Source organism: Schistocerca piceifrons, chromosome 4 (genome assembly GCF_021461385.2).
Source record: "Schistocerca piceifrons isolate TAMUIC-IGC-003096 chromosome 4, iqSchPice1.1, whole genome shotgun sequence".
NCBI lineage: Eukaryota > Metazoa > Arthropoda > Insecta > Orthoptera > Acrididae > Schistocerca > Schistocerca piceifrons.
This window is the reverse complement of record NC_060141.1, coordinates 206450159-206464096: the sequence shown is the minus strand read 5'-3', so window position 1 is coordinate 206464096 and position 13938 is coordinate 206450159. Positions and strand designations below refer to the sequence as shown.

The window sequence follows — 13938 nt, the reverse complement described above, 5'->3', positions numbered from 1 at the left end:
ATGAGCAACAGAAACACTCTTATATAAAATCCATTGTTTGTCAGCATACATTTGTCTGCAAATGCACTTTATTTGAGAATGATCTTTTTTGGAAAATTATCTCTCATTGTTAGTTTCTATGATTTTTGCTCTGTGTGGGGGTTTGTCTCATAGAATGTGTCTATCATTTTTGTGATTCTTGTTTTTAATTTCATTTCAAGATTATAATGATGCTTATTTTAGGTATGTATATGCTTGACAAAGAGATTCTTGCAAGTCTCTATTTTGAAAGTTGGCAGCTCTCTCACTCACGTATTGCATATACCAGGAACTTGTAAATCTGTTACAAATAATTTAAAAGATAGAAATAAAATTTTAATATCCATGAGTGTGATAAAAAGCTAAAAAAAAAAGTTTCATGACTAAGCAGTAAGGACACCAGATTCTAAAATTTGAACTACAAAAAATGTGATAGAAATTTACAATATTGTCCACACAGGACAAAAATTTTTTATCATTCTCAATTTTTTTAAACTTCTAAGGTCATTTTTATAAGATCACTGCTTTTATTCCGTAACCAAATTTATAGTGCATGTGAAATAAGAGACTCGAAAGAAGATGTTGCAAAATCTACTACTGAAAATAGTGCAAACTCTGTTATGAGCAAAGCACATATTCATACATAAGATTCGTATTGTATTCCACAATATGGAAAGAGAGTTTGAATGAATAAACTGATAAATCTTAACTATGTAGATCTGCCATTATTTAACAAAACTGTGCAATTATTCTTAAAGGTGTAGTGAGGACGTAGTCAATATATATAGCTATTTGAGTTTTGTGTTTATGGGATTGTCGTGGGTCAATATTTTATGATACATTGGTAGCCTTCTGTAACATTACAAACCTCTCAATCATTATACAGGTTGAATTTCCTTATTTTATGGTGCAAGAAGTTAAATGTAGGTTGATCAGACTGGAGCACGTTGTTAAAAACACATTTACTATTCCAGAGACCTTCTTCATTAAGAATATGCTGGTACTTATCAGTTTTAACACCCAAGACTTTAGTCTTTCCAGTTTCTTTTAAAACTGGGACTTCAAGCTTAGAAAGATTTTGGTTCACTGTATGTACTGGTATTTCCTTTTTCTTTGCATGTGTGAATGAATTATTCTCAATAAATCTCTATTTGTCTCTAATAATGAAAGATACTATTCTTGTTATAAGTGTAAAGCCTTGTTTATCCAGTGCTCTGTGTTACAGTTTTGTGGGTTTATCACTTTACGTAGATTCACAACTTATAAACAGTTGTATAGATGTTCACCTTTATTTAGCTGGCAAATTGATATGTTAAATTTGATTTAAAAAAAAAAAAAATGTCGTGTGACTAGGGCCTCCCATCGGCTAGACTGTTCGCTGGGTGCAAGTCTTTCAATTTGACGCCACTTCGGTGACTTGTGCGTCAATGGGGATGAAATGATGATGATTAGGACAACACAACACCCAGTCCCTGAGTGGAGAAAATCTCCGACCCAGCCGAGAATCAAACGCGGGCCCTTAGGATTGACATTCTGTCATGCTGACCACTCAGCTACCAGGGGCCTACTTAAATTTGATGAAATAGTGTAAATTTAATGGAATTTTGTTACTTCTGATATAATGACTGGGAAAAATAATTATTAATAATTAGTGGTAAATGAAATTTTCTTTTCTGTTTATGATAAAGGGGAATATGTTACTTAAAAACTAAGTGAAATTTGTGATGTCTTTGATAGTGCACACACACACACAGGTGAACATATATTTTCCAGTAGAAAAGAAGAAAAGGGGGGGAGAGAGAGAGAGAAGGAGGGAGAAAGAGAGAGAGAGAGAGAGAGAGAGAGAGAGAGAGAGAGAGAGAGAGAGAGGAGCGAGCAGAAATGAATTTGTGATATGTGGCAGTCTTACTTGTCCTGTTGCGTTATCAGATTTTGTATGAAACACCTCTTCTTATTAAGCTGTCAAGCTGTCATGCATCTGTAGTGGAATACAATCTCTGATATCACCAAGGAACTGAAGACAGTGTGTTTATCATTGTTGTGAAAAACAAGAATCAATACATTTTTTATTTTACTTCAGATTTCTATGTTTCCTTAATTTGGACATGGAAACACACAAATTTATGGTAAGCATTTAATCTAGATTTTTATGTTTTTTATTCTGTTTCTAGCTAGCAGACTTATTAGAAAGAGATATTCACTATTTGGCTGTACTGCAGAGCATTGAAGGAGGGAAGATATTTCCAGCTTCATATGGTGAAATCAAATTTTCTGCCAACTGTTTGCGTTACCTTGCTGGCTGGGCTGACAAAATCCATGGCTACACCATTCCTGCAGGTAATGAGCTTCATATCTTAACCACAGTAGCAAATGATAGCAGCATACCAGCTTAATAGCCCATAAGCATAAGTAATTGGCTATGTTTTGACTGTAATAGATAATGAAATTTTGTGGATGATTTATTTGTTGCAATTATAGCTGTGTGTGTGTGTGTGTGTGTGTGTGTGTGTGTGTGTGTGTGTGTGTGAGAGAGAGAGAGAGAGAGAGAGAGAGATACTCCAATCGAACCACACTATGGTCATCCCAGAAATGTCTCAGCATCGCCTCCCCTGAAGATGGTGTGGTCTTTGCCTTCTTTGGTGGGAGTGAACCAACAAGTTCCCACTGCTTGCTTTGCTTCTTTTCCTTGGGGTCACAATGAAACATTTAGCAATTATACATGGTGGTTAGGTGGCAAAAGAAGTTATCTGGCTTGATCTGACACAACTGGAACATTTCTGCTTCTGCCATGGTTTACTGGGCTCTTTGAATGGGAATGAGCTATCACAGAACAAAGTGGACAGTGACCATTGTCATGTTCGTAATCTCATGTGAAATGCTGACATCTAATCCACGAGTTGTTTTCACTTTTTCCCCTATTGCCTCGATTGTTATATGCTTGTTTTTGAGCACCTGGGCTTCTGCTTCTTCTGTGATTCCCAGCTCTGCTTTACCTTTCAAACTTCTTTGGTCTCACTGAAGTGTCTGTACCATCTAATCATTATGGTGGAGTGTAGCTGTACCCTTCCACCAACTCAGCACTGATGATTGCAGCATTGTTCTGTTTCAGTTGCAAAAGAAATTACCACATGATACGGTACTTTAGTACCATGCTATGGTACTGCAGCATGTGGATTTGGATGTGTACCGTGACTGCAGACATGTAATCTTATTTTATGCTGTGATAATTAGATCTCTGACTACTCATCATGTGATGGAAGAAGAAAAACTAGCTCTGTACCTGGAAAAAGGAGAGAGACATGAAAGAAAAGGGTTGAAAGTAAGAATGGCTATTGTTGCTGACTTTAAAACGTCCTGAGCTTTACTGTTGCTGTTTCTATCAAAGCTTTATGTGTTGTGCAGTCCTTTTGATCCAGGGATTAGAGAATCTTGGCTGCTATTTGCGTTTTTGTTTTTCCTCTTCCCTCTTTCTTATCTATGCTTCTTTCTAAAATATGACTAGCACTGTCAAAGAATCTCCCACAACTGCTGGTGGTGGAACAGAGTGTGAACCTTCGACAATGCTAGCCACTTGTGTTGGTGAAACAACAGAAACCACTAAATAACCATCAATTGAGATCCCAAGATGAATGCTGACAGGCAATGCGCCAAGATGTGGCCATAAAAGCCTCACCAATTAATGTTTATCATCTGACCAGACACTGATAATAGTTGTAATGATGTTACTCATATCAGCTAGTACTGCATATGAATTAACTTAAAGGACATAGATAAAATAAAATAAGACAGCTAAAGTCTTTTAAATTTCAGATGGCCCTTACTTCACCTACACAAAGAAAGAGCCTGTTGGAGTGGTTGGGCAGATAATACCATGGAATGCTCCTGTCGTGTCAGCTGTACAGAAATTAGCTCCAGCTTTTGCTACTGGATGCACTGCAGTACTGAAGCCTGCTGAAGATACACCTCTCAATGCCTTATATATTGCAGCTCTGTGCAAAGAAGTGAGTGTGGTTTCTTCTGTAAGCCTTTTTTGAGACTTGTACAGAATAACAGAAAATATCTACAATGACTGCAAGTATCTACACACTATCATAGATTGGAGAAATTTATAAAGATTATGGTGTCACTCTCAGAGTAAAACTCCCAGTATTATCTACAGCCTCATTGAAGCAGTAGACTTGCAACATGAGGACATGCAGTTAGATTAGGAGACTGTTTGCTACAGAGGAAATATGTCAGTTAAGGTATTTAAGCTTCACTAATCACAACCAGTTGAAATATTTCTGATGTCATAGCAGAGCGAAATTGTGATAGAATAACTCCAACTCCAAACAACCAGCTCATCCCCATATTTTAATATAGAGTGAGAATGAAGAACTGAAACTGACTGATATGTACAATGATTAAGCACGGGACTTGTATTCAGGAAATCTGAAGTTCAAATATGGAGGTAGCTATCCTTATTTTTATTTTCTGTAATTTCCTTAAATCACTTAGTGGCTGCAGGAACATTTCCTTTCACAAAACAGTGGCTAGTGGTAGTATTAGTAATTTCTTCATACAAGAATATTTTTGCAATGAAACAGAATTTGCCTACTTAATGCAAACGAAAAACATTAGTCATAAACACACACATATGAATCTATACATATGTGTTTAATGAGAAGAGGTCAGGAGGTCAGCCATGATCTTGTTGAAGTAACCATCTTGGTATTTCTCTGAAGTGATATAGGAATTCCATGGGAAACCTGTCTTAGAATTGCTGGACAGAGCATGATCCTCAATCCTTTTGAATCTGAGGCCACTGCCTTAGCAAATGCATTGCTTCATTCAGTTGTATCTAGCATACAATGGTAGTGTTTGTACAGGCCTGGAACACATTAGCTTCCTAACTGAAAAGAAGTTGTAGGCTGTTAATTTAGTCACTCAACCATTATCGGCAGCACACACTACACAAACCTGCAGTTGACTTGAGGACTATGCCCATGCTGCTATTTCTCTGTTACATCTTCATGTCTTCCTTCCCATCTGCTGTCTGAAAAAATAAGCAGTATTTCTTCATGATGAGTGAGAAATTGAGCTTAGAAGAATGGCAAGACATTAGTATTGATAGTAGTAGTAGTTTTATTTATCTGTAGGTCTCTTTTACAAGGATATTGGACCTGTCTCAGAATTTTGTGCCATCTTGGGTGTATGAATTTCCTGTAAAAAGCATTATGTTGCGTTTGTATAATATTGTGTCAGAGAAATTATTTAGCTGTCATTATTTTTCATGAACTCATACTCTGTTCTCTAACTAATCTTAATTTGTGTAGAATGGACTACAACCTACACTCGACTGTCATTTTAAATAGTTGTATTATAGTTATCACTTTCATCTCCTGGAGCAACACCAGACAGAAAATGCTGTTTCAAGTTACTCGATAATTGGTTCTTGTTCCATGACCAATGGTAGAACCATTTGTGACGTACTTGCTAATGCTTTCTTCCATATATAAACAACAGACTGGTAGATGAACTCACATTGCATAGTTAGGATATAATTTTTTTTTAATATTTCTTTAAAATGAGCTCGACTACTACTTTCTCATTGTTCATTTAGCCCATTTCAGCAGTTTGAAAAATGTGCCCATATTTAGCGCACTTGATTCCCAGTAATAAATCTCATAGCTAAGAATTGGGTCTACTTAGGAACGGTATTTCATCACAAGACACTGACTATCACACAGTGACAATAAGAGCCTAAGGACATAACATGCTGATGGTGTTTTATTTCCAGTACCTTCATTGTGTTCATTCCATGACAGCTGACAGTCATTACTCATCCATAAGAAACTGTGTTTGCTATATAATCTGTAGATTTATGTTTAATGTGATAGAGTTGTTCAATGTTTAATGTGATACAGCTGAAACTTCCTGGCAGATGAAAACTGTATGGCAGACCAAGACTCAAACTTGGAACCTTCAACTTCCACAGACAATTGCTCCACCGATGAGGCTACCCAAGTACAACTCATGACCCATCCTCACAGTACCTTATATCCTATCTTCCAAACTTCACAGCATTTCTTCTGCAGAACTTGCAGGACTAACACTCATGGAAGAAAGAATATTGAGGAGATGTGGCTTAGCCACAGCCTGGTGAATGTTTCCAGAACAGAAATTTTCATTCTGTGCACTGGTAGATTAAAACTGTGTGTCAGACCAAAACTTGGAACTCTGGACCTTCGCTTTTCATGGGCAAGTGCTCTACCAGCTGAGCTACCCAAGCACAGTGCATGGCCCATCCTCATGGCTTGACTTCAGCCAGTACCTTATCTTCTGTCTTCCAAACTTCATAGGGGTTCTCCTGCAAAACTGCGTGACTAGCACTACCAGTATAATGGAATACTGGAGTAATGGATATTATGTAGTCACAGCTTGGTGGATGTTTTCAGAATGAAACTTTCACTTTGTGGAGGCGGGTACACTGATTTGAAACTTCCTGATAGAGTAAAACTTTCTGCAAAAGTGAGACTCAAACTCTGGACCTTTGCCTTTTCTGGGCAAGTCCTCTACCAACTGATCTATCCAAGCGTGGCTTATAACCTTTCCTCTCAGCTTTACTTCCACCATTACCTCATTTCCTACTTTCCAAACTTCGAATCAGCACAACTTCACCGCAGAGCAAAAATTTCACTATGGAAAATTTACCACGCTGTGGCTAAGCTGTGTCTTCACAATATCCTTTCTTCCAAGAGTGCTAGTCCTGCAAGTGTCATAGGAGAACTTCTGTAATGTCTGCTGAGTACTAGATGGCCTATCTTAGTGCACTGATCTTAGAAAAGTGCAAATAAAAATGTATGGGGTGTAAAAATGTTGTAGGCACTAACTTACAGACAAAATTAATGCAGGAAAATGACTTTATCATCTGTATAATGGGACTGAATTATGTGACAAAAAATGAGGCAGAGGTTTGTATGAAAACTCAGCAGTATTCACTAGAAGCTAACAAATGCAAAAACGCAGTAGTTCGTGTGTAAACAAAGAAATTCAGAAAACAGACTTTAAAATAAGTAAACTGTTTTCACAATATACCAAGTGTGATGCAAGCTGCATCAAAATCTGCACACAAAGCATGGAATGCATTTAAACTATGAAGGGGAAAGGTTTGTTTATGATCTTGTCAGTGAAATAATGAATGAAAGACTTTTAAGGAACAAAACAATCCATCAGCTTTCTGCATGTCCTACTGAAAACACCGAGGAAAGTAAAATGAACAAGAAAGAAGAATGAAAAGCAACACAACTCACCATCCTAATTTAAACTAAAAGTGTGTGATGCTGCAAATATGACTCCTAACTACTAAATCGTGAATGCACCTGGTCTAAAAATTTATCACCATAATGTGCAATCCCTGCTTAATAAGATCAACAAAATTAATGTGCTGTTACCTTGTGAACTAAAAGATATCTCATTGTTATGCATTTCTGAACATGACTTAACCCAAAATTAATTCAGAATGTCAAAATAAATAAATTCATTTTCTCTTCCTACTTCTGCAGGAAAAACAATGAGCAGGGTGAGCTCACAATTTACATAAAGGAAAATATAAATTTTACTACCTCACCTGACTTCACTAGAACAAATGTTGAAAAGGATTATGAAAATGCAGCTATAAAAATTACTCAATTCAACCAGGTTTTTGCTGCAGTTTACCAATTAACGTCTGGAAGTTTTGAACTTTTTTTTTTAATAAAATGGAGTCCCTGCTGAATAAAAGTAAATAAAATGGATTGTGAGATGATAATATGTGGCGACTTCAATATTGATTTCCTCATGAATAGTAGAAACAGAGAGGCCTTTGAACCTTGCAACACCCTGTAATTGAATGGCTGAAGTAAAAGCTGATATCTGAGTAACAGAAATTTGTGAAACAGATTTAGATCAATTTCTAGTGAAGAAAAGTTTACATAACACTTCACTAAAGGTTTTCAATGCAGGTTTTATTGACTATCTTGCTCAAATAATAAACTTAGAAATGAAAGGCAGTATTATTAACATGTCTTTTAAGAATCATATGCAGAAGGTATAATCAGGATAATGTAAGCTACTTGAACAGTTTACTACAGAAACAAAAATGGTCACTGGTTTAAAAAATTAATGTTATAAAAGAAAAATTCAACACTTTCATTGATACATTGACCAATTTCTTTCAGACTACATTCTCACCAAAAATTGTAACCATAAAGGAGGAATTCTAGAACAAGCAAATCGCTCACAGCGGTAATAAGGGTTTTATGCTAAAAGATTCTACTTCATGAAATATATAAATCAAAAAATTCCTCACTTGAAATACATGTATACTATAAAAATACTCCAGAATACTAAGGAAGGTAATAAGAGCAACAGTAATAATGCATAATGCTGAATACATTTATAATTCAGCTAATAAAGCGAATATTATATGGAGTGTTAGAAAAAGAGAATCTGGTGAACACAGACCATCCTTCAAAAATATAACACTATAACAAAAAATAAAAAAAACCCTTAAAAGTAGTCAACATATTCAACAATTTTTTAACAGGTGCTACTGATAACATGACTATAAAATAAGTGCTTATAGAGAGTTAGTGCTTATAGAGGGCAAGATGAAGTAGCTAATGCAATAAAAGGACAAAAAAATTCCAACTCTGGAGGCATTGATAGTGTCCCCACAGCAATCTTAAAGGAAAACGCATCAAACATAACTGAAATTTTTACACACCTATGCGACTGCCCACTTCAGGCATGCACTTTCTCTGACATATTGAAAACACCTAAAGCCATTCCAGTATATAAAAAAGGTGAGAAAGATAATGTAAATAACTACAGACCCATCACAGTTTCCTCCTGCATTTCAAAAGTATTAGGGAAAGTTATGTATGACAAACTTATGAAATTTGTAAATAAAAACAATATCCCTTGCGATGAAAAACATGGATACAGAAATAAGAGGTTAATGACAAATGAGTGCAGCAATTCCATATTAAGCCTGATGAACAAGAAACAGGAATCAATAGGAGTATTTATTGACTTGTCAAAAGCAAGGTGGACTATAAGATTCTTCTGTTAAAGTTTGAAAGACTTGTATTTGATGTCTTTCCAACAACTGGATCAGTTCCTTCCTGAGCAATCGTAAGCAGGCAGTGTGCATCAAGCACAGAAATATCACCCAATAAATTGTCTATGAACACTTGCCAGACTATAAACAAATTAAATACGGTGCGTCCCAAGGATAAGTAATGGGCCCCTTCTGTACCTACTGTGCATAAATGAACTCAACTTAAATGTGGATGCACATAAAACAATCATATTTGCAAAAGTCACAACATTCCTACTAAAAGGAGACAACAATGAAGATTAGATTAGATTAGTACTTGTTCCATAGATCATGAATACGACACTTCGTAAAGATGTGGAAGGTGTCAGGTTAATAAAAGGTGCCTATACAAGATATTACATTAGACAAAATATTACATGACACTCAATATTATTAATTTTTTTTGTCGGGGTTGGGAAATTACCCTATTATTATATCCAAAAATTCATCTAATGAGTAGAAGGAGTTGCCATTAAGAAAGTCTTTTAATTTCCTTTTAAATGCTATATGGCTATCTGTCAGACTTTTGATGCTATTAGGTAAGTGACCAAAGACTTTTGTAGCAGCATAATTTACCCCCTTCTGAGCCAAAGTTAGACGTAACCTTGCATAGTGAAGATCATCCTTTCTCCTAGTGTCATAGCCATGTACACTGCTATTACTTTTGAATTCATTCGGATTGTTAATAACAATGGCATACTTCAGTCTATCTGGGAAAATACCCTGCTTCAGAGAGCTAGTACATATGTGGTTAAGAATCCCACTTATTTCTTGGGAACAAGCTTTTATTATCCTGCTGGAAATGCCATCAATTCCATGTGAGCTTTTATTCTTGAGAGAGTTTATTATCTTCCTAATTTCAGAAGGAGAGGTGGGTGGAATTTCAATTGTATCAAATGGTGTGGGTAAGGCCTCTTCCATTAACTACCTTCCTTCTTCTAACGAACATTTAGATCCTATTTTCTCTACAACATTTAAAAAATGATTGTTCAAAATGTTTTTGAATTCCGGCTTGTTGTTTATCAAGTTTCCATTCTCTTTGATGGTGATGCCGTCATCCTGTACTCTTGGTTGCCCTGTCTTCCTTGTAATAATATTCCAAATTGTTTTGATTTTGTTATCAGAGGTATTAATCTCAGACATGATGCACATGCTTCTGGACTTTTTAATACCCTTTCTTAATGTAGCTCAGTTGTTTTTATAATATTTGGCTGTTTCTGGGTCATTACTCTTTCTTGTTGTTAGATACAGTTCCCTTTTATGGTTACAAAATATTTTTATTCTTGTGGATTGACAAGACAGCCAATCCACTATGAGGAAGCCGGAAGGCAGGCGTTTAAGTTCATGCAGGCCGGCGTGAGGTCTGGAACAGGACAAGGAATTTATAGTAGCAAAGAACGTACATAACTACTGGAATACTTAACTTTAATTCATAATTGGTGAACATCGCTCTTGACGGTACATGTTTTACAGCATCAATAGTAACTGGTAATGGCGCCTTGCTAGGTCGTAGCAAATGACGTAGCTGAAGGCTATGCTAACTATCGTCTCGGCAAATGAGAGCGTAATTTGTCAGTGAACCATCGCTAGCAAAGTTGGCTGTACAACCGGGGTGAGTGCTACGAAGTCTCTCTAGACCTGCCATGTGGCGGCACTCGGTCTGCAATCACTGAGAGTAGCGACACGCGGGTCCGACGTATACTAACGGACCGCGGCCGATTTAAAGGCTACCACCTAGCAAGTGTGGTGTCTGGCGGTGACACCACATTTATTCTTTTAGTAAGCCAAGGCTTTTTGCATGGTTTCTTATAATTAGATTTAACTACTTTCTTGGGGAAACAGTTTTCAAATTCTCTTACAAGCGTATCATGAAATAAGTTATATTTTAAATTAGCATCAGGTTCCTTGTACACCTCATCCCAGTCTAACTGCTGAAGATTTTATCTGAAATTTCTAATTGTTGAGTCATTAATTGAACACACAACTTTGGAGGGTAGTTTTGAATTACTGAATGGAGCTATGTCATATACTGTAACTAGCTGAGCATCATGATCAGAAAGCCCATTCTCAACAGGACAAGAATTTATGTTATTAAACCTATCTTGGTCTATTAAAGTGTTATCTACCAATGTGCTGCTGTCCTTTACCACCCGAGTAGGAAAGTTAATGACAAATGTCAAATTGAAAGAACCGAACACTCTTTCAGTGAATCAATATTGAAGTCCCCACAAATAATAATTTGCTTTCCCCTATCTGACAGATAGCACAACAAGACAAGGCATCCAAGTTTTCCAGGAATAAATGAGAGTTTCCTGAAGGGGACCTATATACTGTTACAATTATAAAAAGGCCCTCCTTCAGTTTAAGTTGACAGGCACATGCTTCTATATGTTGCTCCAAGACAAAACCTTTTTGTATCTAAGCTTTCTACACAGTGATAACTTCTGACATATATGGCAACTCCTACTCCCACCTTATTCTCTCTACTCATATGTGCAGCTAGTTTGTAACCACTGATATTTACCCTTTCCATATCAGACACAATGTGATACTCAGACAGGCATAGTATATCTATTACATTATCAGATACAATGTCATCTAAACAAACCAGGAGCTCATCTACTTTATTCTTCAATCCTGGAATATTTTGGTGAAAAATGGTAAAATTATTTTTTACTTTACTTTTGTGAGAATCTACTTTTTTCTTTAATCCACCAATATTTTGGTTAAATATGGTAACATTATTATTTACTTTCCTGTTGTGAGAACTTTGTGAGTTTTGGACCTCTTTAGCAACTGCCTGCTTGAACTTCTCATCGGACCCTGATATTAGTCTAAAAAAGAGGTACATCCATGAGTACTAGTGTCTTCCCTTATGGATTTCGCTAACAACCCTGCCAGTTTACCCTTCCCTTTCCTATTGAGATGTAGGCCATGCCTTGTGAAATCCCCCCTATCAATAGCCTCAACAGGAACCAATCCAATGTCTGACAGAGTGGCCGCCCTACGCAACTGATCCAACTCCTTATTTACCCTCCTGACAGAGCAGTTTAACTGGGGCTGATCATGCTGCACGAAAGCAGGCACCAGCCCAACATTGGTATGGGTCGTTGCTGAGGCTATTTTCACCAGGTCACACTCAATGCTGTAGCCCTAATCCCTATCAATACTGTTTCCCACTCCACCCACTATCATCACATGATCCTGCTTTGTGAATCCCTTGCACAAGGAACCTATATCCTCTACCACCTGGCTAAGACTTGTACTTGGCTTGAAAAAGTTTGTGACCTGGTACCTGTCACCTAATTTTTCCTGCAAAATCGGGCCCACACCTCTTCCATGGCTGCTACCTAGCAACAGAACTTTCCTCTTACTTTCTACTTTTTTTGAAACAGTTGGTTTCCTAGTGACATTCTGTTGCATCTTAACTACATCTTCTTCTACTGGAGCCTCTTCCATACTTAACTGTGGTAGCAAGGCAAATCTATTGGTTGTGCCAATTGGGAAACTGTCAGACACTGTCCTCTTTCTGTGGCCCCTGTTCCCAGCTACCACAATTACAGGAGTCAGTAAACACTGTCACAAAACAGCTTAGCTGCTGGGCACTGAATAATCAGCTTATATATATATATAAGTTAAAATATATAAATAAGTTATATAAATAAGTTAAATAAGTAAATAAGTTACAGACAAATGTCTGCTTGTGTCTGTGTATGTGCGGATGGATATTTGTGTGTGTGTGTGTGTGTGTGTGTGTGTGAGTGTGTGTGTGTGTGCGTGTGTGTGCGAGTGAGTGTATACCTGTCCTCTTTTCCCCCTAAGGTAAGTCTTTCCGCTCCCGGGATTGGAATGACTACTTACCCTCTCCCTTAAAACCCACATCCTTTCGTCTTTCCCTCTTTCCTGACGAAGCAACCGTTGGTTGCAAAAGCTTGAATTTCGTGTGTATGTTTGTGTTTGTTTGTGTGTCTATTGACATGCCAGTGATTTTGTTTGGTAAGTCACATCATCTTTGTTTTTAGATATATTTTTCCCACGTGGAATGTTTCCCTCTGTTATATTCATATCATTAATTTGAACCCAACAATTACATTTGTTATTGTCACTGTTGCATTTTGAAATCTTTTCTGTCATCTTACTTTCTCTTTCAATTTTTGCGAGTAGTTTCACTTTGTATTCACCTTCTCCTTTTTACCGTAATCTACAATACAATTTTATCCCGCCTATATATACTCAATAATAAGTAACCCACTTCCAAACTAAACTAAAAAAATTTTTTTTCCACTTTCAAAACTACCGCTGCTATAAAATCCACTGTTTCCAGTTCACAAACAGTTCCTTTCACCTATTAAACAACCATTTCGGCTAGTTCTAATAACTTTGGCTTTATTTCCATTTACGTTTTTCCCACATCACTGATCATTTTTAGCCGCTTCCCACAGGTTTTAACGTCATTATTTCTTTGTCAGACAACTGTTAGCCTCATTTTCATAATCTGCCACCACAAAACCACTCCTTTAATACATTTACACGCAGTTTTTTCGTATTTTCCCTTTAACGTGTTTAGGTGGCAACACAACCACCTAACCTTTGTGCACATCGTTGTTTACCAACCCAAGTTAGACAAATGTCTGCTTGTGTCTGTGTATGTGCTGATGGATATGTGTGTGTGTGTGTGCGAGCGAGTGTATACCTGTCCTTTTTTACCCCTAAGGTAAGTCTCTCCGCTCCCGGGATTGGAATGACTCCTTACCCTCTCCCTTAAAACCCACACCCTTTCGTCTTTCCCTCTCCTTCCC

The 13938-nt window shown here is 37.0% G+C and overlaps 1 protein-coding gene across 1 annotated transcript in view; it reads left to right on the top strand.

Annotated features, from left to right (window-relative positions):
- LOC124795140 (aldehyde dehydrogenase 1A1-like) overlaps positions 1 to 13938 on the top strand; it is a 99749-nt gene that overhangs the window by 49494 nt on the left and 36317 nt on the right. The window contains exons 4-5 of the mRNA XM_047259018.1: positions 2190 to 2355; positions 3829 to 4019. Of these exons, the coding sequence (XP_047114974.1) occupies positions 2190 to 2355; positions 3829 to 4019 (357 nt within the window). The remainder of the gene's footprint in view (positions 1 to 2189; positions 2356 to 3828; positions 4020 to 13938) is intronic.